At 36.6% G+C, this 23228-nt stretch overlaps 1 protein-coding gene across 1 annotated transcript in view; it reads right to left on the bottom strand.

Moving 5' to 3' along the window:
* The window catches only part of LOC149534906 (putative metal-nicotianamine transporter YSL6), a 238663-nt gene that overhangs the window by 49432 nt on the left and 166003 nt on the right, over window positions 1-23228 (bottom strand). Inside the window, exon 5 of the mRNA XM_089807875.1 lies at window positions 20879-21068. Coding sequence (XP_089664001.1) covers window positions 20879-21068 — 190 coding nt within the window. The remainder of the gene's footprint in view (window positions 1-20878; window positions 21069-23228) is intronic.

Raw genomic sequence — 23228 nt, 5'->3', positions numbered from 1 at the left:
TTATACTAAAGAAGATCAAAAGGACCAGCAAGAAGTTAGACTCAAGAGTTTTGATGAACATGTATATATGATGCTCCAATTTGTAGCGATGAAATAACTGATATAACAAATTTCATGGGCAAATTTCATAGTAGTTACAGCCAAGAGACTAAAATGAACACGATACTTCCAAGGTTAGAACAAGTCGTGCGTGTGAGGGATGAAGATATGACACAAAGGAACCAAAAGAACTTTGATTTCTACACCAGCAGTTATATACCTTCACAACATAATGAGGTTAAAAAATATCCATATGAGGGCAAGGATTAACCAGGTGATACTACTGAAATTTAATTTGATGGTGTCCCTTCATTATTGGAGATGTTGGTTTGGTTGATGACATTTGCGGTGAATCAGAAAGTCCAAAGATGTCTTTAATCCATAACAAAGGCTTCTACAATGCATCTATAGATTTCTCATTGAGTTCTTATGACATGACAATTGTTTACATACTGGGTGGTGATTTTATCTTCATCCGTACTTTAGTTATTAGTGGCTGTCCCGCTTGGTCTTCCATTGCATTTTTAGATTTCGTTGGGTTTACAAGAGTTATGCAGTTGCATGGACATTTATAGAAACATGACTACGTGTTAGATATTGCACACGACTTGGACATCTTACCTAAATGTGGGAATAGTAACACCTTCGACATCATTCTTAATGCTAGCATATCTATAGCAGCAGCATTTGGTGGCCTAACCAATTGATCTTCGTGCATAGTGGAGATGTTTCTGGCATCTTTTGGGTGGACTACCTATTCAGTTGGCTGATATAGGAACATGGTAGAATGATAGACATTTATTTCTACTTCCAGGATCGGATGGATAAATTGGCTTGCGATCCAGGTGTGGAAAGGATAAGAGCTTTGTTTCTTATGGATCATAATCAGTGGGTTCACACTTTGAGCCATAGTGTTGGTATCATCAGAGTGACATGACAGACAAGTGAGGTAGTGTTTCTCAAATTGACTTGGGATCCAGGGATCTTATTAACCGACAAGTTGCATCCGAACAATTGGCTTCACATTGTTCCATGTCCCAATTTCAGATATTTAAGAATGAATTATAGAGAAGTTTGTAGATTAATATGAGATCCTAGCATTGGTTTATAGATTCATAACTATTTGAGGACAAGCAATCTCGAGGAGGGAGGACTATAATGTACTCTTTTGGAACATTAGAAATTTTAACACCTACTTCCAAAATATTTTTTTAACAATGCCTTTATGGGAGCTTAATGCAAATTTGTAAAAAGTCATTTTAATATTAAAAGAAGTTCATAAAGTCACAAAAGAGAAACAAGATGAAATGACAGAAATAGGAAATCGAAGGGTCAGAAGCTGCTCCTTAAAAGAAAAAAGAGAAGCTCATTTGCATATGCTTAGATTATGCTTTGATTTTCTTCTCTTGGAGAATTTGGAAGCTCAACTTTTAGCCAGTTTGAAGATGGAAACCTTCAAGCTTGGAGACAGTGGACGGAAACCCATTGTTGGTGGGAGACATGACGCAAGTGTTGCCATTTTCTAGTAGCTTTGTCAAATGGATGTTGATTTTGTCTGGGCAAAGTAGAAGAGAAGGGATGGACAGAAATTTTCATTCCTTTAATATTATGCCATCCCATGGTGTGAAAAGTGGGTTGCACTTAAAATGATTATGAATGTTAGCATTGATCAATTCCGAAATGGATTTCTAAATACCTTCCAAAACACTTTGTATAGGAGAAACAACTTGTTTGAACATTCATTTGTTTCTCTCCCACCATATGGACCATATAATTGTTATGGTACTGTTAAGTATTGAAATTTGCAGTCTACCAATTCAATGAAATACACTAGAAATTTCAGGTAACATGGAATCACTCATAGGTAGTGGGGTTTTTCTATTGAACTGAGTGAGTCTCCAAGTTATAGGTCGGCTCCTTGTGATAATCACCTAAGCTCTTATTATTGAAATGAATTGAACTTGATAGGAAAAGGGAAGAAGATGCAGAAATAAAACCCTTAAAACTGAACCTAGCTAATAGGTGATATATCAAAAACTTATTGATACCAAAGATATGACTGTTAACAAATAGGAAGACTCTTCTTGTTGACAAACACTTCAATCCTATACTGGTTTGCATCAATCGTTCATAATAAGGTCTTGACAATGAGGGTTAAGGAAGATGAAGGCATTCACATAACTATTTAAAAAACAGAAAGCACAAATTATAACCTACAAAGAAAGTACAAACTGCAACTAGGCGATGGATGAGACAAAATAACAAGGAATCCTAAAGACTCGCTTTCCACTTTATCAATCAAATACCTTCACACATAGAAACAAAAGGAAAGAAGGCTAACTTTCAAGAAAGAAACTGACACAAAATGATTCAGTCCATTTATTGAGTATCTGAAAACTGAATTACAAAGAATGCATAAAATACATCAAGGGCACAAGAGAATGTCACGAAACTCTCATCTGCATAATCAGAACTCTCTAAACAAAAGAGTCCAAGAGATTCACAACAAAGCCCTTGGGGTCGAATCCATGAAAGAAGCCTCCAAAAGGGGAGTCAAAACTCATCAAAATGATGATTAACTGACACATAAACTCCATTAAGCCATTAAGGAACCAATGACTCACCTCTAACTTCCCATAAAATACTACAACTAGCCATAAAGGCCCCCAAATTGACTGGGTAAAGTAAAATTCGACCCAAACTAGATTCCTAAAACCTCTCTTCATAACTCTATCTGATTCATAATACTAAGTCTTCACTTAACATCTTTTCTCCTTTCCTTCCTTAGACACATGTTAAATTTAAATTTTAGTCATAATCAAAACAATGAGTCAAAGAAAGAACCAACACATGTTCTAAGGACTCTGCATAATAATATAAATATAAAATAGTTTATGAAAATACTATTGTATATCTTTATTTCACATATAAAATGCAAAACATAACAAGTGTTATTTAACACTTAAATCAAACCCCATGACCCGTAACCATATAGAAGGCAAATAATATGGGAAATAGAATCCCACCAAATGCATCGGATTTCAATTTTTACAGAATTTGACTTCGGGCAATATAACTCCATATCTCACCCTAAAGTCATTATTTCATTTATCAACAATTTGAAATCTTGAAATCTAGAAGGATCGAGAGAGAAGGATAGGGTTTGAGCTTCAGTTTCCTTCACCCACTGCACTTTGAAGGCCGAATCTTGGGTTTTCTTCTTTCTCATTTTCTACCTTCAACTGTAGATCTGCTTTGACCTTGAGCTTTTGGAGCTATTTTTTTCAATTTGATAGTACATATGTTTATTTCCATTGTCATTTTCCACCATTATGAGTACTTTAGATATTGTTGTGACTTGTCTTATACAAATGGAGATTGGGTTTTATTGCTACCGTGGAGATATATGTGATTTGCTTGGTCATTTTGTTGTCATGGCTGTGCGTTTGCTGGATATTTTCTTTTTCCCTTTTTGACCTTTCATTCTATGGTGACTATCACATGCTCTCTGCTATTTGGATGCTATTAGAGAAGAAAATGAAAAGAAAACTAGTTTCTTAGAGTGTATACAGCTAGTGTGAAAGCTTTCTTTTCTCCATTATTTCTGAGTTTTCATATTCTAACATATTTATATGAATGAAAGCAACCAAATTTTCTAGGTATTGTTCGTCCTTCCACTGCTGCTTGGAGTTATGGTTTTGGCAATCTGAGATATTTCTTCTCTTGCAGACGTTCATCTCTGAGTGTTGTAATTTTGAAGTTGCAACTTTCACAAAGACAAATTTGGACACCCCCCAGTTGCCAGAAACTCAGTATCTTTGCCCAGATCTAATGCATTTTCTTCACAACATGTTTTGTCTTTAGATGCACCAGTTGTTGCAGATTCATTTGCTTTGTTGTGTAGATGTCATTCCTCACCCATGAGGATTTCACTCACCCTGAACCCTGCATAAGACATTTCTTGTATTTGATCACCACTGGACATTGTATCAGTATGATTGTTGGAGCTGGGTTTTATCTGCTGTATATAGCCATGCTCTTTTATTGGATTTTCTTAAATCTTTTCTTCATAACTGGGTGCTTTCTCACCTTTTCATCTGCTGGTATTGTTATATCATTCATCTTTTCGGTGGATGTCTTGAAGGCTTACAACTACAACCATTATGAAGATCTCCGAGGTTTGCATGATCCGGTAGTATTGCAATTCTGAATGATATTTCTAAAAATTTCCTCTCTTTCTGCATTGAATATTAGCCTCATTTTCCAGAGTCCTCTTATTTGACAAAACCCCTTGCTGCTCCTTGAAATTTTGATCCATTTGTATAGAATATACTCATGAAAAGACATTTCATTGCTGCAATTTCTGCTATTTACAGTTTCTTTCTAGTACATATATACTCTGTAACAACAACAGTAATAAATTTGCATTTCATTTACATTCGAAAATATATTGCAATATATGAGCACTTTGCTTTATTACCCCTCCTATAGCATTTCCGGTGGATCTATGCTGCTCTTTCTCCTGCAAATAGTTTTTTCATTATATTCAGACATGTAAGTGAAATGTGAGTTTTTTTCCTCTTCTGCTCTTGCCTGTAGCTTTTCAACTTGCTACTTCTGAAACGCATTCTCTGATTATTGCTTTACATCCATGTTCATAGACATACTCCTCTGCTGTAATTTTCTTCTCAGAATGCATAAGATGTTTGTCCACTCTATATTTTGTACTTGTACTTCCCAAAACTGAAAAATAAAGCTCCTGATCCTTGTGATGTTTATTCTTTGTTATCATATTCTTGAGCATAGAACATAATTTCTGATGTATGCATGTGATAATTGATTTACGATCTCCTGCTGATATGTCCTTCCTCTTCTATGCAAATGTGCGAGATGGTACAATGATAGAAGATGTATGTATAAGAGGAGGTACTGGCGCTGCTTAGATCTTTTGATCCAACTCATTACTCTTTCTCTTGCAGGGCAGAACTGAAGCTTTGAGGGTGAGGCATGGAGCAACTGACAAGAGAAAGCAATCGAGAGGATGCTTAACCAGTCATCATCACAAGCAATGACTGGTTACCTATGACCTTTGCATATCTGTTCTTTCATTTTCCATGTTGATCACATTTGTATAGAATAGATAGGAACTTAGCAGAAAAGAAACAGTGACTACTCTTACAGTCCTCTGTGTGAGAGATATATTTTTCAGCTTTTTTCATTCACTCAAAATTAATAAATATCAATTGTATAAAACAAAGGACATTTATACTATTATTTTGTCATTCTGAATGAAGTTTGATTTTAGCAACTTGAACATAAGCTGAAAGAAATAGAAATATACACTATACTTTCATCTGATCCTTTTAGTACTGAATTTTATCAGGTGTGAGAAATCAGTAACAAGTACTTATTCCAAATGCATGCAAAAAGTGATGAAGTAAATAGAATAGGCTATGATTGAAATAGGTCCCATAATGCATTAGGTAGTGACATAGATAGTCTTAATTTATTCATGATGAAGAGCCAACACTACAGGGAAAATGTGCATTGTTGAAATAATTGATCAATTGTTGCATTCTCCTTATCGCACATGACAGAATGAAAAGGTTTAGCAATTTGTAACTTCTCCGAGTTATTGCTTGTTAAAATCTCTTTTTTCAAGGTTAACTAAGAAAAATATCTTACTTTAGGCGGATCCCAAGTGTTCCAACAAAATGAAAAAGCTCTACATGTATGCAACTAATTATCCATTTGTTGAATAGCCGGGTATCTCATTTGGAATGTGTATGTGTTTTCCATCTTTAGATGGGGCCCATATCAATATGTTATTCTTTTGAAATATTAACAACTCTGTTAGATAGTATGTTTTGCAACCATTTTTTTTGAGAAATGTTGATGGGGAGATCCAGTGGGTCCTTAAAAATGGCTTTTCCTGAAATAAGTTCCACTCCATAGACATAGTCAATTAGCCTAAACCCCCAAGCATGAATGATACAAAGGATTAGATATGATAGACAAGTGATTTGATTAAGTGGTGGTAGCCCATTCAAGAATCATTCTCAAAGTGAATCAGTTGTCAATTATGCACTTCACATGACACATATTTAGTTACAACTTCCCTAGAGGAAATAAGACAATTTAATATAGTTGGCTCCTTAGTGGATCCAAAATGGTTATGATCCTGAGAGGATTACTCGAGTCAAAATACTTTGCTTGCATGATTTTGCACCATTTAGTAGCAAGTTCATTGTACATTGGCCATACAAGTTTCCCCCCAGATGCTTTGTTCCTTATTGAAAGGTCTTGTAGTCCTATTACTCCAACCTCTTTGAAATTAGTTGAATCATTTTTCCTCTAATATGTTATCTTTCTAGAGAAGCATGTAATGAGCATTTCAATTTCTTGTAACACCAAACTAGGGGCTTTTAGAACCAAGATGTATTAATTAGGGATAGCAGCTAGAACGGTTTTAATGAGTAAGATTTTACCTAATAATGACAACCATCTTGTCTTCCAAGTTTAGACTGTTTCTAATCCTTTCAATTATAGTTTTCCCCCAATAATTTGATTAATTGGATCCCACAAAGAAAGTAATGCCTAAATACGTGGAGGGGACTTCCTTTAATGTGAAGCCTACGATCTTAAAAAATTCTTTGAAATAACCTCATTTGTTTTGAAAATATATACCTTGGATTTCTCAGAGTTGATTGTTTGGCCTGAGAATATGGTGTACAAGTCTAGAGTTTTATTGATTTGCTTGGCCTCTTGAACAACCGATCTTCCAAAAAGGAGAGTGCCATCTGCAAATAGCAAATGTGTGGGCAATATAGATGTGCCTGTGGTTTGAGCTCCCTACCTAAGCCCCTTTTCATTTCTTAATTTGCTGAAAGTTTCTGCCATAATAATGAAGAAAAAAGGAGACAAGGAATGTCCTTGTTTTACTCTTTGTGAAGCATTAAAAAAGCATGTTGGTACTTTATTAATGATAATAAAAAAAAGCACCTGCTATACATGCTTTGATCCATTTACACCACTTCTCTGTGAAGCAGAATTTTCGGAGTACTTTCAAGAAAAAGGACTAGTTAACTGTGTCATATGCTTTCATCATATCCAACCTAATTTACAAATACTAGTAATTCTTTTGCATTTATGGAGTGTAGCACTTCATGCGAAACTAATGCTCCTATTGTCTCCTTGCCTGAAACAAAACCACCCTATTCTAGTGAAATGATTTTTAATTTAGATGTTGGAGTCTCAAATAGATAGCTTTGGAAAAGATCTTTTATATCGTATTGCATAATGTAATAGGTTTGAGATCTACAAAGGCTTTGGGCTCCTTAATCTTGGGAATGATAGTAGTGTTGGTGGCCTTAAAGTTTTTAACGACTGGAGCATTCTTTCTTGATTCTTCTATGGTTTCCAAGAGATCAAAACAAATAACATCCCAACACTTCTGAAAAAAGAATGCAGTGAACCCATCTGGATTGGGAGCTTTATCTAGAGCTAAGGAGAAGGCTACTTTTTGTACTTCCGTCATAGTAAAAGGAACCATAAGAAATTTGTTATCTTGGAGAGTAATCAAAGTACGAATGGCATCAAGAATTCATTTTCTTGTGCTTCTATGAGAGGAGTGGCAAGAATATTTAGTTGTTTTCGAATCTATGTCGAGTATGTCTCTGCAACCTTAGGAGTTAAAGCACAATCTGGGCTAATTTAGAGTTGCGTATATATATTTGATCCCTCGCATCTTGATTATTAAACTGTTTATAGTTTATGTACATAGAACATTGTATGTTTGTACTTTATAATCTTTATTGTAGTTGACTTTGTTGTCCGAATAAGCTAAAGCACTGATCTTTATATCATTGAAGTATTGGATTTATATTTGAGGTCAAAAACTCTATAACTTCCTTCTTAAAAACCTCAAATCCATTTTTAAAAACCTTATACAAAACATTCATTTCAAACACACATAACTCCATATTAACTGAATTAAAAGACCTTGCCAATCGGAGAACTCCAAAACTTAAATTTGCTATAGAAAATCCTTGAACCAAGCAATCAGCATTTGAGTTGAAGGTCTACGTGCCTAGGTGTAGCAGAGCCTAAAGTGCAAGTGAATCAAGGTGATTCTCATTCGTTGGCTAGAATTGATTGAGAAGTCCTGTCAAAGAAGTGGACCACTCTTGGATTTCCAATTTGTGGTGTTTGGAACCAACAAGCCTTTCTAAGTCAACCACACTCATAAATGATGATATATAGATTAATAATAATAATCAATAGTTATATTGATTAAAATACCATCGTCCATGAAAGGACGTCAGAGGAATGTTGCATCCCTAAATAGCATACATACACAATGAGAAATAAAGGTAGAGCATCATCGAATACAATTGGTTACCAACAAACTTAACATTCTAATGGGGGAATACCATAAGGAGGAATGAATTACAAATGGTTATAGAGAAGTATGGAGAATCACACAAGCTGAGTATGGAAAAAAGACTCATCCCAATTTACCCACATAGATGATAGGAAATAAATGAGTTATAGTATTCCAATGACTATGTTCGCCAAACTGCATCACTTTGATTGTGCAAAAACTATCTTAGGACAAGGGAATATAGGAGGGAATTAGAGATGGTATAAATAAATATATTGGTTTCTGACCGAATGGATTTGGAGGGATAAATATTATATATCATATCTGCTATTCTATGGAAGATATTAGAAAATAAGTCTATCTAATTACTAGTGAGCATTGGGCAATAACAAGGATATGTTGTAACTGATTACAATTTAATATAGCTATACAAAAGGATATATCAAACTTCTAGTATTGATAAGGACCCATTAGAGATTAGAGGGTGTGTGTGTGTGTGTGTGTGTGTGTATAGATTAGAATATATATCAGTTATATATGCAAATGTATATATATTCAAGACCTATTACAATTCTAATCTAAAAAGGGAAGCTTGGGATGTTTACAAAGAGGGGCTTGTATAAATCCAAGCAATGGCTATCTGTCCCAAGACAGGTTAGGGATCAACCACCATAAGGGCCTTGCGGGCATAGTCCCAAGATAAGCTAAGGGCTTGGAGTTGTAAACATTAAGGGGGCAATGCAATTAGTCTCTAGGCACCTTTGTTGCATGCCTAGTCCTTCCTTTATTGAGTTAAAGTAGTAATAAGGTAGATATGGATGTTAATAATTTATACAGATAATTTGAATTGTAATATCCTTCCTTGAAATTTCACTAAAAGAAGTTGATTTACTAAGCAAGCATTTTAACGAACAGTTGAGAAATACACATTATTGGTGTAAATTAATGATATCCCTATATTGCTCGTTGATGATTGTTTTAATAACAATAAGATGGTCGCTCAGCAAACTGGTTTAACAGTTTCAATAACCCACATTAATGGTGTTTAAGTATACAAGGCAATTTTCAACACTTACAAGTTGGGGACAATAAGCAGATATTATATTTTCCAAATATTGAGAGCATCAACGTATTAGGGAAAATACATTATACATACATGGCTGCCTAGAAATACATGTTGTTAGCCTACAGACCCAATTTCCACTTGGAGAGTGTCGACCACTGAAGGAGAGTGTAACCTTGCAGTTCCTGTGAGAGGTCTTTGTCCGACTCACTCCAAGCTTCCCATACTCATCGTCAATCCTCTTATCCTAGTCTTTCCACTGTCTTCTAACTGTTATCTCTACCTTGAAGGAATCCCGTGCAGGTGTGTTAATTGTAGGTTTGGTTTAGGATGTCAACCACTACTTCTAGCTCCCACATTAAACCTGATTTTGATTAATGCTTGGAGGAGCTGACTAGGCATGAACCCATGGTAAAGGAGAGTTAAACTCACATGAAGACTCACCACTTCTTCCTTAGCCATGCAAAGACTGTCCTTCCTACCTATCATCTAAGCATAGTCTGCTAGCTGTTAAACAATACTTGCTAATGAACTGGCTTCTAACCTCTGTTCTTCCTCCTATCATTTAAGCTCCCACTTCCTATAAAGCTCCAATGTATCAACTTCGAACTACAGTTCTGAAAGTTACTTCCAACTCAAATGGAATTACCCTGCCAAGTAAACCAAACTGAGAATACTAGTATGTCGTTAACGACCAATTCTATCCAATCTTCTGAATATGCTTGTACCTTGTAATACCAAAATCTATTACTTGTCGTAGAGTCCACTAGACTCAAAATACATGCATCAATTCACTTTTATCTCTGAAAACAACATGAGCACTAGGTTTGCGTCTAGTCTCATCACTTTCCTTGGGTTTAGTCCTTAGGAAGAATTCCACTCCCATTTAAGCAACCTTTTGGATTTGTCAACAATATCAAATATTCTTTGTCTTCTTTCCCAAGATGGAGTTTCATATTTATAACCTCAAAGTAAGGGAAAAGTGTTGGAATAAGAGATGTGGGATAAAACATCAATTCCGTCTTCTAGTCACTTAAGTTACTTTATAAAGTGAATGACTTTTAAACATAAAGTAACTTTATTAAAGTGCTTTAATACATTAAATGATGAACTTAAGACAAATCTTCCCTTGTGATTGTCAGGCATCCTTACTGGTAATGTCGTTAATATATTTGAATGTGGAGATAGATTAACTAGGCGCCAAAAGAACTAGGGCAAAAGAGGGGACATGACAGTCCTCCCTTCCCAATATTGTTTTCCCTTAATCAATCTCAATGCTGGATGCTGTAAAATAGACTCACCTTCCCAAGTGGCGTCTTCACACAACAAATCCTTCCAGCGGACTAGATATTCTCTGACAGATCTGTTTCGCTACTTCCTTTCCCTGGTCTCAATCACCTCTGTTGGCTCCAAAACAAGTCTACCCTCCTCATCAAGTGGAGGCAAGCTCTCTACTGATACAACCTACTGACCAATTGCCCTCTTGAGGCATGAGACGTGAAACACATTGTGGATTCGACTGTCACCAGGTAAATCCAACTCATAAGCAACCTCACCAACCCTCTTGGTGATGCAATAAGGTCCATAAAATCTAGGCTTAAGCTTTTCTGACCCACTCTTCTTCAGGGAGGTCTGTTTATATGGTTGGAGACGAAGATAAACCATGTCACCTATCTCGAAGCTTCGCTCAATATGATGTTGATCAGCATATAACTTCTATTGGTTTTGCGCCTATTGAATATTATCCCTAAGAGATCTGAGAATATCCTATTGATTCGGAATCCAATCTTTGGCTAAGGGAGCCCTATTGTCCTATAAGGCCAAATCAATGAAAGAGAGAGGTTTGTAGCCATAAAGAGCACAAAAAGGAGTCATCCGAATGGACATCTGATATGTGGAGTTATAGCAATACTCCCCCAAAATACAACCATTTAACCCAAGCTCTTTGATGACTTGCAATGTAGTTTTTCAAATATCCTTCCACCCGTTTACTCACTATTTCAGCCTGACCATCCGTCTGTAGGTGATAGCTAGTACTAGGTGTCAACTCAGCACCTACCAATCTAAAAACCTCCTGCCAAAAGGTGTTGAGAAACCTATTGTCTCTATCACTCACGATAGTCCTAGGTAATCCATGAAGACGAAAAACCTCTCGAAAGAACAACTTTGCCACCTAAGAGGTTGACCAATTCGTTGCAATAGCAAAGAAGTGTGTGAACTTAGTCAATCTGTCGACCACCACAAAAATGCAGTCCCTACCTTGGACCCTCGGCAACCCTGTAATAAAATCCATAAAGATAATCTCCCACCTCTGAGCTGGAATAGGAAGAGGCTAAAGTAAACCTGCTGGGAAGCCCTATTTTGACTTGTTCTACTGATAAGTCTGGCACTCTCTAACATGCTACAATACATTGTCTTTAAGCCCCTTCCATGAGAATCTCTCTCTAATCTACTTGTAGGTTTTGAGAAGTCCTGGGTGACCCATTGAAAGTGCATCATGTATAGTGTGCATAATATTCATTTTAAGTTTAGATTCTAGTACTAGGTGGATTTTATCCTTAGAATAAACGATATCATTTATTACCATGTACCAATCATCCTGAAGTAGACCATCCATAAACTGACAAGCATGAGTATTTTTAGAATACTCAACTAACCGTTAGGACCTCCAATCTGCTGAAATCTTGGAAATCGTGCAGCACTCCGTCACTGGGGTTCTCCTTGAAAGTGCATCAACAAATATATTATTTTCACCCTTGACATATTCAATGTCAAAATCATATGCTTGAACCTTGGTGACCCATTTTTGATGTCTTTCATTCAACTCCTTATGTTCCAGAAAGTAACGCAGGCAATTACGATCAGTCTTTACTGTAAACTTACTTCCTACCAAGTACTATCTAAACTTGGCTAAAGCGTGCATTATGGCCAGCATCTCCTTATCATAAGTAAAATATAATAGTTTGCTGCCCTGTAAGTTTCCTGCTCTCAAAAGCTATGGGATGTCAGTCCTGCATCAAAACTCTCCCGATTCCCCTCCCTGAAGCATCACACTCCAAAACAAAGGGTCTAGAAAAATCAAGAAGTGCCAAAATCGGACACATGCTCATCAACTGTTTTAGACTATGAAAGACTACCTTTGAATCCTCTTTCCATCTAAATGCCCCTTTCTGTGTCAAATTGGCAAGGGGGCTTGCTACCTAGGAAAAATCTTTACCGAATCACCTGTAATAAGAACCAAGGCCAAGGAAGCCCTGCAAGTGGTAGCCAATCAAGGATTGCCTATATCTTTTCCTGATGTACCTTAACTCCCTCTGCACCAATCGCGTGACCAAAATAGAGAATCTCAATAAGTCCAAATTCGCACTTAGACACCTTTACAAATAAAGAGTGTTCTTCCATGAGCTAAGGATCTCATCTAGGCGCTGCAAATGTTTCTCCCAAGTCCTACTAAAGATCAAGATATCATCAAAGAAAACCAGCACTCTTTTGTAGCTGCCTTTTAAAGATGTGGTTCATGCATGACTAAAAAGTAGGTGGTGCGTTAGTGAGCCCAAATGGCATCACCAAAAACTCATAGTGTCCGTAGTGGCATCTGAAAGTTGTCTTATGCACATCCTCCTCCCGGACTCGTATCTAATGCTTCGAGAAATAAACAACTCCATGAAGCTCATCCAGTAACTCATCAATGCAGGGAATCGGATACTTGTTTTTAATGGTCCTCTTATCAAGAGCGCAGTAATCAATACACATCCGAAGAGTATCATCCTTCTTTTTAACCAACACCTCTGAAGAGGGAAAAGGGCTGGAGCTAGGCCTGATATGTCCCATATCTAGCAGTTCCTTAATCGTCTTCTCTATCTCTTCTTTGTAGTGTTGGGGGTGACGATAAGAGTGGTAATGACAGGTTTGGCGCCATCCTCTATCTCAATGATATGCTCAAACACTCTATCTGGTGGAATACCTAGGGGTAAATCCTCAAATACCCTCCTATGTTTGTCAAGCACCATTTGGATGTCACAATGGTACTGCTGTCCTATACCTTATGTTTCCTCAGAAGAGATGAAACAATGTATCGCCCACTCGATATCATCGTGCCTCAAAATGGCTTCCATCTTGTGAGCTATTATCAACATAAGCTATCCTTCTGGCATTGCCTTGAGGGCCACCTGTTGGCCATCTTGTAAGAACTCCAACTGCATCTTCTCATGATTAACCGCATATCTGTCTATGGTCTGTAACCACTGTGTCCCCAACATGGCATCTAGCCCATCTAAACCCACCGCATAAAAATTTGCCTCAAGTAGGAAATCATCAAAATGAATTGGAAGTCCTAACACCTTCCCTGCGCATCTCAATCTCTCACCTCCTGTCACCCTAACCTCAAACTCAGGTATGTCATCAATCTATAACCTCCTCTTGGTAACCCATTGTGAGCTTATGAAGTTATGCAAGGCATCTGTATCCAAGAGACAAATAATGCGCTGTCCTCTAACAATTCCTTTCAAACGAAAGGGGTGTCCCATGGGATCGCTAGAAAGTGATGCTATGATAGGAGGTTGCCCCTGGGTAACTGCCTTCTTCCTCCCTCTAGGTGGTCGGTCCTTGTTCTCCTCATCACTACCATCAACATCGTTGCCCTCCTTCTGCTCATCCTCCTCCTTTAAAAGTATCTCTACATAATGTATCTTGCCCTTGCCAAGGCATCTATGATCCGATGTCCATGGTTCTCTGCAAGTGAAGTATAGCTTCTTCCTCCTGATTCATTTTGTGTCTCAAAGTCCATCCTAGGAGGTGTAGCCTTCTGCTGTTTTTTGTTCTTTTGAAAAGAAGAGGCCCCCTTATACATCTTCTTAGGAGGTTGTAATATCGAAGAAGGTGACTCTAGATCGTGTGTGATCTTAATAGCATTATCAAAAGTGTTTGGTTTAAGTATCTTAACCAAACCTCTATATCTATCCTACAAACCTTCAATAAATAACATTACCTTACGCTATTCTGTCATGTCAGGAACCATCATCGAGATCCACTAAAACTCATCAATGAAATCATCTAGAGATCCGCCCTATCATAGCTATGCAAAATCCTTGTAATAGACCTCTATATCCTTCCTATCAAAGTGAGTAATCAGCTTAGAAATGAAAGTCTCATATGATGTAATGAGACCATGATCCTGGGTAACCAACCCGTGGTGCCACTAATCATATGCCGCTCCCTCTAAGTGCATCGTAGCAAACTTGATGGCTTTTGTCTCTGACAAAGGTTAAGGGTTAGGTACGTGTCTAGCTTGTAAATCCAAGCTCTCCCAGATGTCTTACTACTACCATCAATAGTAGGGAGAGATAATTTGTTCATAGCATGCTTTAGGTCTCTATTTGGTGCTCTAGGCCTCCTATCCTGTTGCTATCAATCTGACTCCCTTTACTGATTTAGATATTGGACAAAGGACATATTTTGTTTAATAGGATTGGGAAACAAATCTCATTCATCATACATTGCCATAACATTGTTCGGTAGTAAATTTGGCGTTGTTGGTGGTGCTGCCTCTTCCTCTGCATTAAAAACTAGCATTAAAGGTCTGTTAGTGTTTCGTGTGGAAGCCTTAACAACTTGGGGTGAACTAGCTACACTACTACCACTATTGTGATGACTCGGAGCTCTCCTATTAATCAGGGCTAATTGTTGTATATTAACTACAAGTTGCTAAAGAGCATCAGCTATGTTATGCTACTCGATGGCTTCTGTCTCTAACATAGGTTTAAGAGTTAAGTACGTGTCTAGCTTGTGAATCCAAGCTCTTACAGATGTCTTACTGCTGCCATCAAAAGTAGGGAGAGATAATTTGTTCATAGCATGCTTTAGGTCTCTGTTTGATGCTCTAGGCCTCCTATCTTGCTACTGTCTATCTGACTCTCTTTTTTGATTTAGAGATTAGACAAAGGACATATTTTGTTTAATAGGATCGGGAAACAAATCTCATTCATCATACATTGCCATAACATTGTCCGGTAGTAAATTTGGTGCTATTGGTGGTGCTGCCTCTTCTTCTACATTAAAAACTAGCATTAAAGGTCTGTCAATGTTTCATGTGGGAGCCTTAATAGCTTGGGGTGAACCAACTACACTACTACCACTACTGCGATGGCTCGGAGCTCTCCTGTTAACCAAGGCTAATTGTTGTATATTAACTGCAAGTTGCTAAAGACCATCAGCTATGTTATTCTGCCCATCTCTAATAGCCTGCAATGTCTCCCTAACTTCCCTGTCCGGTTCAGTTTCATTATGTGCCATTTGAATGTTGTTTACCTGTTCCGCATGTTCAAAATGATCAATCTGTTTAATTTGTTCAGCTTGTCCACCTATTCCAAAAATCAATTCCTCATCAACTGAATAACTATCTTCAATATCAATTTGTTCAAAAGACCCTACTTGTTCCGGTTGGAGGTGACTGAAATTATGAATTTTTTCTTCCTGCCTCGCTGTCATTTTACTTCCTATTTAACCCACAAGATGGCACGACCTGTAGCTCTGATACCATTGTAATATCCTTCCTTGAAATTTCACTAAAAGATGTTGATTGACTAAGCAAGCACTTTAACAAACAGTTGAGAAATACACATTACTGCTGTAAATTTATGATTAGTTTGTTCAGCTTGTCCACTTGTTCCAAAAATCAATTCCTCATCAACTGAATAACTATCTTCAATATCAATTTATTTAGAAGACCCTACTTGTTCCAGTTGGAGGTGACTAAAATTATAAAGTTTTTTCTTCATACCTCACTGTCATTTTACTTCCTGTTTAACCCACAAGATGGCAGGACCTGTAGCTCTGATAGCACTGTAATATTCTTCCTTAAAATTTCACTAAAAGATGTTGATTTACTAAGCAAGCATTTTAACAAACAGTTGAGAAATACACATTACTACTGTAAATTAATGATCTTCCTATATTGCCGGTTAACGATTGTTTTAATAACAATAAGATGGTCGCTCAGCAAACCGATTCAATGGTTTCAGTAACCCACATTAATGGTGTTTAAGTATATAAGGCAATTTTCAACACTTATGAGTTGGGGACAATAAGCAGATATTATATTTTCCAAATATTGAGAGCATCACTATATTAGGGAAAATATATTATACATACATGGCTGCCAAGAAATACATGTTGTTAGCCTACAGACCCGATTTCCACCTGGAGAGTGCAAATTGTTGGAAAGTGTGACCTTGCAGTTGCCGTGAGAGGTCTCTGTCTAACTCTCTGGAAGTTTCCCGCAATCACCGTCAATCCCCTTGTCTTCATCTTTCCATTGTCTTTTGCCTGTTATCTCTTCCTTGAAGGAATCCCGTGCTGGTGTGTTTACTGTGGGTTTGTTTTAGGATATCAAACACTACTTCCAACTCCCATGTTAAACCCGTTGTTCATTAATGCTTGGTGGAGCCAACTAAGCATGAAACCATGATAATGGAGAGTTAAACTCACACGAAGACTCACCTCTTCTTCCTCGGCTATGGAGAGACTCTCCTTCCCGCCTACCGTCTAAGCATAGTCTGCCATCTATTAAACAATACTTGTTAATGACCTGGCTTCTAACCTCTGTTCCTCCTCCTATCGTTTAAGCTCCCACTTCCTATAAAGCTCCAATGTATCAACTTTGAACTACAGTTCTGAAAGTTACTTCCAACTCAAATGGAGTTAACTTGCTAACTAAACCAAACTAAGAATACCAGTATGTTGTTGACAACCAATTATGTCCAATCTTCTAAATATGCCCGTACCTTGTAATACCAAAATCTGCTACTTGCCGTGGAGTCCACTAGACTAAAAATACGTGCATCAATTCACTTTTATCTCTGAAAACAACATGAGCACTAGGTTTGCGTCTAGTCTCATCACTTTCCTTAGGGGTTTCATTCTTAAGAAGAATTCTAGTTACATTTAAGCAACCTTTTGGATTTGTCGACAATATCAAATATTCGTTGTCTTCTTTCCCAAGACAGCCTCACATATATAAACCTCAGAGTGAGGGAAAAGTGTTGGAATAAGGGATGTGGGATAAAACACAAATTTTGTCTTCTAGTCACTTAAGTTACTTTATAAAGTGAATGACTTTAAGCATATAGTAACTTTATTAAAGTACTTTAATACATTAAATGACGAACTTAAGATAAATCTTCCCATGTGACTGCTAGGCATCCTTACTGGTAATGTAGTTAATCTATCCAAATGTGGAGATAGATTAACCAAGCACCAAAAGAACTAGCACAAAAGAGGGGACATGACATAAGTCCAATAAGATGAATGACTAACTCTATTAGGGGACATTAAAATCCAAACCCCAATTGAGAAATTTAGGCTAAGTTAAGGTTGGTCCCAACAAGGGACATTACAATATGGGAGTTCATCTTCACATTGTCTTGATGTCCTATATGCATGGATGGATACTTCAGGTTGATTGGTTTACAAACTTCTTCCTTATCTCTTACAGCAAGTGCTTCATTTTCATATGGGAAGCCAGGGACTCTACAAGTAATATTCTTGTTGCTGCTAACTCTTCTTTCAAAATTCATAGAAGCCCATTTAGGTTCTTGCAAATGGATTCGAGAGAGTTTATGAGTAAAACTTGATTTCCTACCAAGTTGATGATACTTGGGAACACATTTTGAGCCAATGGTATGATCAGAAATTTGAAGTAATTTCTTTTTTGCCAAGGTTATTCAGTATTGCACCAATGGCCCTGTATGAATGTTGTATTTTGAAAGTTCAGTCTTTCATAGTTGCAAATTTGAACAATTCCACTACAATCAGCTCGTTACAAGCGTTAGTTTACGGCTTTAGATAGATTGGATATCGGTTGGGGCTGACCAATTTGGGTTTTGTCTGCACATTCGAGCACCAAATTATTATTATTGCTTACATTCAGTTGGCTCTTACATTTGGGATAGCAGATTAGGTTCTACAGATAGTTTCTATGGCAGTGCAAGTAGTTAATAATGATAGAGCTAATTTTGGTTTCATTGAGATTTTCTCCAATGATGCGTTGGATTGATTTTTTTCAGAGCAAACCAACTCTCAGCTTGACATCTGGCTGATACAATCTCAGACGCAGCCCAAGTAGCAAAAAATGACAGTCACAGTATCTCCAAACAATTATCAAATCAATTTCCAAATGCACACATTACAATCAATTTCATTCAAAATACCTATCTCCGCAGCCATAGTAAACACAGTTGGAGAATTATGACAATTACTTACCTCAACACAATTGCCAATGATGATTTCTCAGACTTCTTCAAACCCTCAACCAAGAAATTCAAGCAAAGAAAATATGATATTCAAGACTATTCTACTTAGCTACAAGAATATAGTAGGAGAATGTTGGCCAATTGTATACTTCAGCACAATTGCCAAGAACTTCTCAAACGAGACCCTTATACTTCAGCAAGGGCTCACAAATCAGAGATCAGAAAAAGCCACAAAGGCACAAAAAACAAATATATTTTTAAAGCGTGTTTTTCCCAATGAAATGAGCTCTCATTTATAATCCTTTGTTGGCCAGAGTTTCCTAAAAAACTCCACTTCAAAAATTGTTTAAGTTTCCCAAAAGAACTCAACACTAGAAACTTTCCAACACACCTTTTTAGAAATATCACTTAATGTTATTATTAAAATAATGCAACTTAATAATTCATGAATAAATAAGAGTTCAAGCAATTTATTTACTACAGGTGATGACCAACTGCCGAAGCCACCCACTGCACTGCCAAAAAATAGACCTACTTAAAAATAGTAAATCTACAGCTGGGACCCCCAAAACACCCTGTCAACTCACAAGGGTCACTATGATGAGCTAACTCCATCAATTGCATAGACCTGTCAAAAACGGGGAGATTACATTTGGGCATGATCAAGACCTTCAATGACAATGACATGTCAGCGGTAAATGTTTAATATCAACAAAAGGATTTTTAATATCATTAACATGATTTATTTATGCATTAGTAAAGCTAGTTTTAAAGTCAAATATAAATATTTAACTCTGTTAATGTGGGACTATAGTTAAAGAGGAAAATATTTGAAGTCCCTTTATTTAATAACACATTGGAGATGTAAAATGTTTGGGGACTTAAGATTAAAGGAAAATACATAAAGGGAAAACAGAATAATGATAAAATAGGGGGAACGCAAAAATCCTGAAAAATGGGAAAAGGCAAAAAAGTGAATTTGTTTATCCCACATTAGTAAGGTAAGTGAATGGGCTCTTATGATAGTGTTATAAAAGAGATTGAAGAGCTTTTTTTTCAGGCGCACTAGATAATATAAGAAATTGATGAAATTTGGAGAGTACTTCAAAGGGTTTGTGAGGACAAAATCCCTCATAAATGACATTCTTTTTGCTGTTGGAAGACACAATCAGGAGGATCTTTGAGCAATACAGATTAGGAATTCAGTTGCTATTTATTTCCAACTATCAAATCATATATTCAGAGTTCTTATTTTCTGATTTACAGATAAAATTTCATACAAGTTTGTGTTGTGGGAAGCTTGGAGGTATAGTTACACATTGGAATGTTGGAGGGCGATTTGCATTGCTATTATTGGTTTATTCTGGACCGTATATCTCACAGCTAGGGCTTAATAAATCCATATGAGCTGTGCTTCGTTATTGGAAAGGACATGAGACTGCTGGGTATTTTATGGAGAGACTTTTGAGGATACTACTGTTTTTTGAAGGATGCCCTTGCTATTCTGTTCTGATACAGACTGCTGCACCATTTATGAGTATTGAAATCTGCATTATGAAGGCTCTATGGTATCATTTCTAGACATCAAGACTGCTGGTAAAGTTCTGTGAATGCTGCAACGGATTTAGTGATCTGGGGCCTTGGAATTTGGCTGCACTATTTCCTTTGATCATTCAAGCCTAAGTCTGGATTGCAGCAATAGTCATGGGCACCCATTCCTGTGTTTTGAAGACTTAACAGGTCTTCGAGGTCTTTACCTCAGATTTTAAGTGGTATAGAGTCATTTACTCTTGATTCGTAATGATAAATCAGTTCTATGAAATCTGGAATCAATTTATTGTTGTCTGCACTTATTTCTCTAAAATATACATATAAATATTGCTTATATCATGTTTTATGCAATGCTTCCTTGAACACAACCTGAAAATCATAATCAGAACATTGATAAACTAAACACACAAGAAAAACTCAAAAAAAAAAAAAACACGCATTTGGGACTTCTTACTACATAGCATGCAACTCCTTAGCATAATTGTATTTATTATGTACTTTTCCTTTGTATCAGAATTACTTTAATGATTTATATCCTCTATGCATTCCTATTTGCATTTGATGACTATAACTCAATGTTTCCCTCCAATGTACCTTGTATCCATAGAGACCTTTGAAGTCACTGCTACCAAGGTCTGCTGGGTACCAGTCCCCTGCATGTTCACTAATGAGAGGCCACAAGATTCCCCATGATATTATAGCTCCAAGTAAAACTGAGCAATTTACAATATGTGGGCAGATAAGCCCACATCCAATATATGTTGCACTGAAGTCAAAATAAAATCTGCAATCAAAAACAAGCATAGCATTTTAGAAAATTTATAATAGAAACATAATTTTCAGATGCGAACAACATGAAAATTTAGATCATTACCTCGGAAGATTATTCATTATGGATGCTCATCAAAAGGATAGATATTCATAGAAATGTAAAACTCAAACCTTGTTAGATAGGTACAGAAGGAAGAGCAACTACACCGAATTTTGTGCTAGATTAAAATTGAAAATAAATTATTATATTCTCATGAAAACATTTTTACATTTTATAGTTTATGTCAACAGATGGATTGGATATGATGTGTTACAAATTACAACTTACAACACAATTTACATGGACACCAGTGTTCTTAAGATCTTGTCTGAGAACTATTCTTTAACTCAAACTAGAAATGTGGGCTACCGGTAGAGATGCTTAACAGGAGAAAATCATTCATTTGTTGATTTTATTGAGTTATGGGTAACTAGACTGCAAGACCGTCATTCACGGAAAATGAGCCAATATTTACGAGTAATACCAAACATGAATCAACATAGGTGAATTCATCATCATGCAAATCTACATCACATTGAACATAGAGTCATTTCTGAAAGTGGAGAAGCATTATCACTAATGTCATAAGACAAACAACATATCAACTAGTTTTTGTCATTTCATTTTACCATTTTCATATACACATAATTTTAACATCCATTTTATAAAATTCACTTATGCAATGAGTATTTATTCCATTGTGTGTGAATACAACTCAAGGAACAATATCATGTCATAAGATATACAAGATATCGCTTTAGCCATTTCATTCTACCATGTTCTGTTAGAAAATGAAGTTAATGCTATTTATGGTGTTGTCACTAATGATTGTCATTGATGTCAATGTATCCTATGCATGTTCATGCTTTGGGTTGTATCGATTTAACAATACCGATAGTCTTGGTGTATCAGTTGGAGTGTATCAATAACCTGTGTATATCTATAGAACTGTTCATTGAATGATGTACTTCAGATGTTTACTCTTATTCCTTCTCAATGATGACTCTTCATCATCTACAACATATGGTAAATCATTATTTAGGGTTAGTACTGTTTAAGGCATAATTGTTTGTGTTTCAGTCCCAACAATTATTCTGTAATGTGTCCATCATGACCATTGGAACCGTTGCCTTTGGTGATGGTGTTGCATGTTGACTTGCGCATGGCATGTAGCGTTGATTGAGGTGGTCCACATCTCATTCCTTACCACCATGGAGATGTCTTGGAACAACCTATTTCAAATTGTTTTGGCCAAGATGGTTGATGGCATCAAACTATATAAGAAGAGCAAGGATCCCAATTATTCATGTGGCTTATGCAATTTTGATGTGCTAAGTGATTATGAATCTATTTTCTAGAGAATAGTGTGTTAATGCAATCAATATCATACAGATATATCATTTATGTGTTGCAATGTATTGGTGAGAGTGATCTCACCAATGGATTCAGTCCCTTTTCATACTCTCTAGAATTGAACCTATTTGTTTTGGCAATGAGCCTTTTTCTTATTTAAGGGTAGTTAGCCTGACCGACAATGAGCCAACATACAGTGAACAAAACTAAGGGTGAGCCTTCTTAAAAATCACCTTAATTGGTGGCACCCTAGCAGGTGTTCATTTCATGAAAATAATCTTCTTCGTTATTTTTCCCAATTTGGGTTTCCATGTAAATCTTGGTGTTCTTTATGTCATTTTTCTGTTTCCATGCTTACATTTCATGTGGATGTTTAATGTGCTTAACCGATAGTTTTGAAGTTGTTACTATTATTGTTTTTAAGTTTACTGATAGAGCAAAATTTTTATAAAGTGTTTGGAATAATTGATTCATCCACCTCCCCTGCAACCCCTTCCCCACCCCCACCCTCCCAACCTTCCCAGCTCTTACATATTCGATATGTGCCACAACTGGTATTAGAGCTTAATTCCTCGGTAAAGAGCCTAACCGCTTGAGGCAAATCTGCTAGTGCACAAATTGAACATTCTTGTGTTCGATGGAATAGACCACACTTCATGGAAAGATCAAATGAAAGGATGTTAGGTTTCAAATAGTTACAAGGCCTAGAAGCATGTGGAGGAGAAGTATGTGTGCCCTCATAATGACCTTAGCACTTAGTGTAAAGACTCAAAGTTGACT

Source organism: Cupressus sempervirens, chromosome 10 (genome assembly GCF_028749045.1).
Source record: "Cupressus sempervirens isolate cs-2001-9-10 chromosome 10, ASM2874904v1, whole genome shotgun sequence".
NCBI lineage: Eukaryota > Viridiplantae > Streptophyta > Pinopsida > Cupressales > Cupressaceae > Cupressus > Cupressus sempervirens.
The sequence above is the reverse complement of the archived record's forward strand: the minus strand, read 5'-3'. Positions and strand labels throughout refer to the sequence as shown.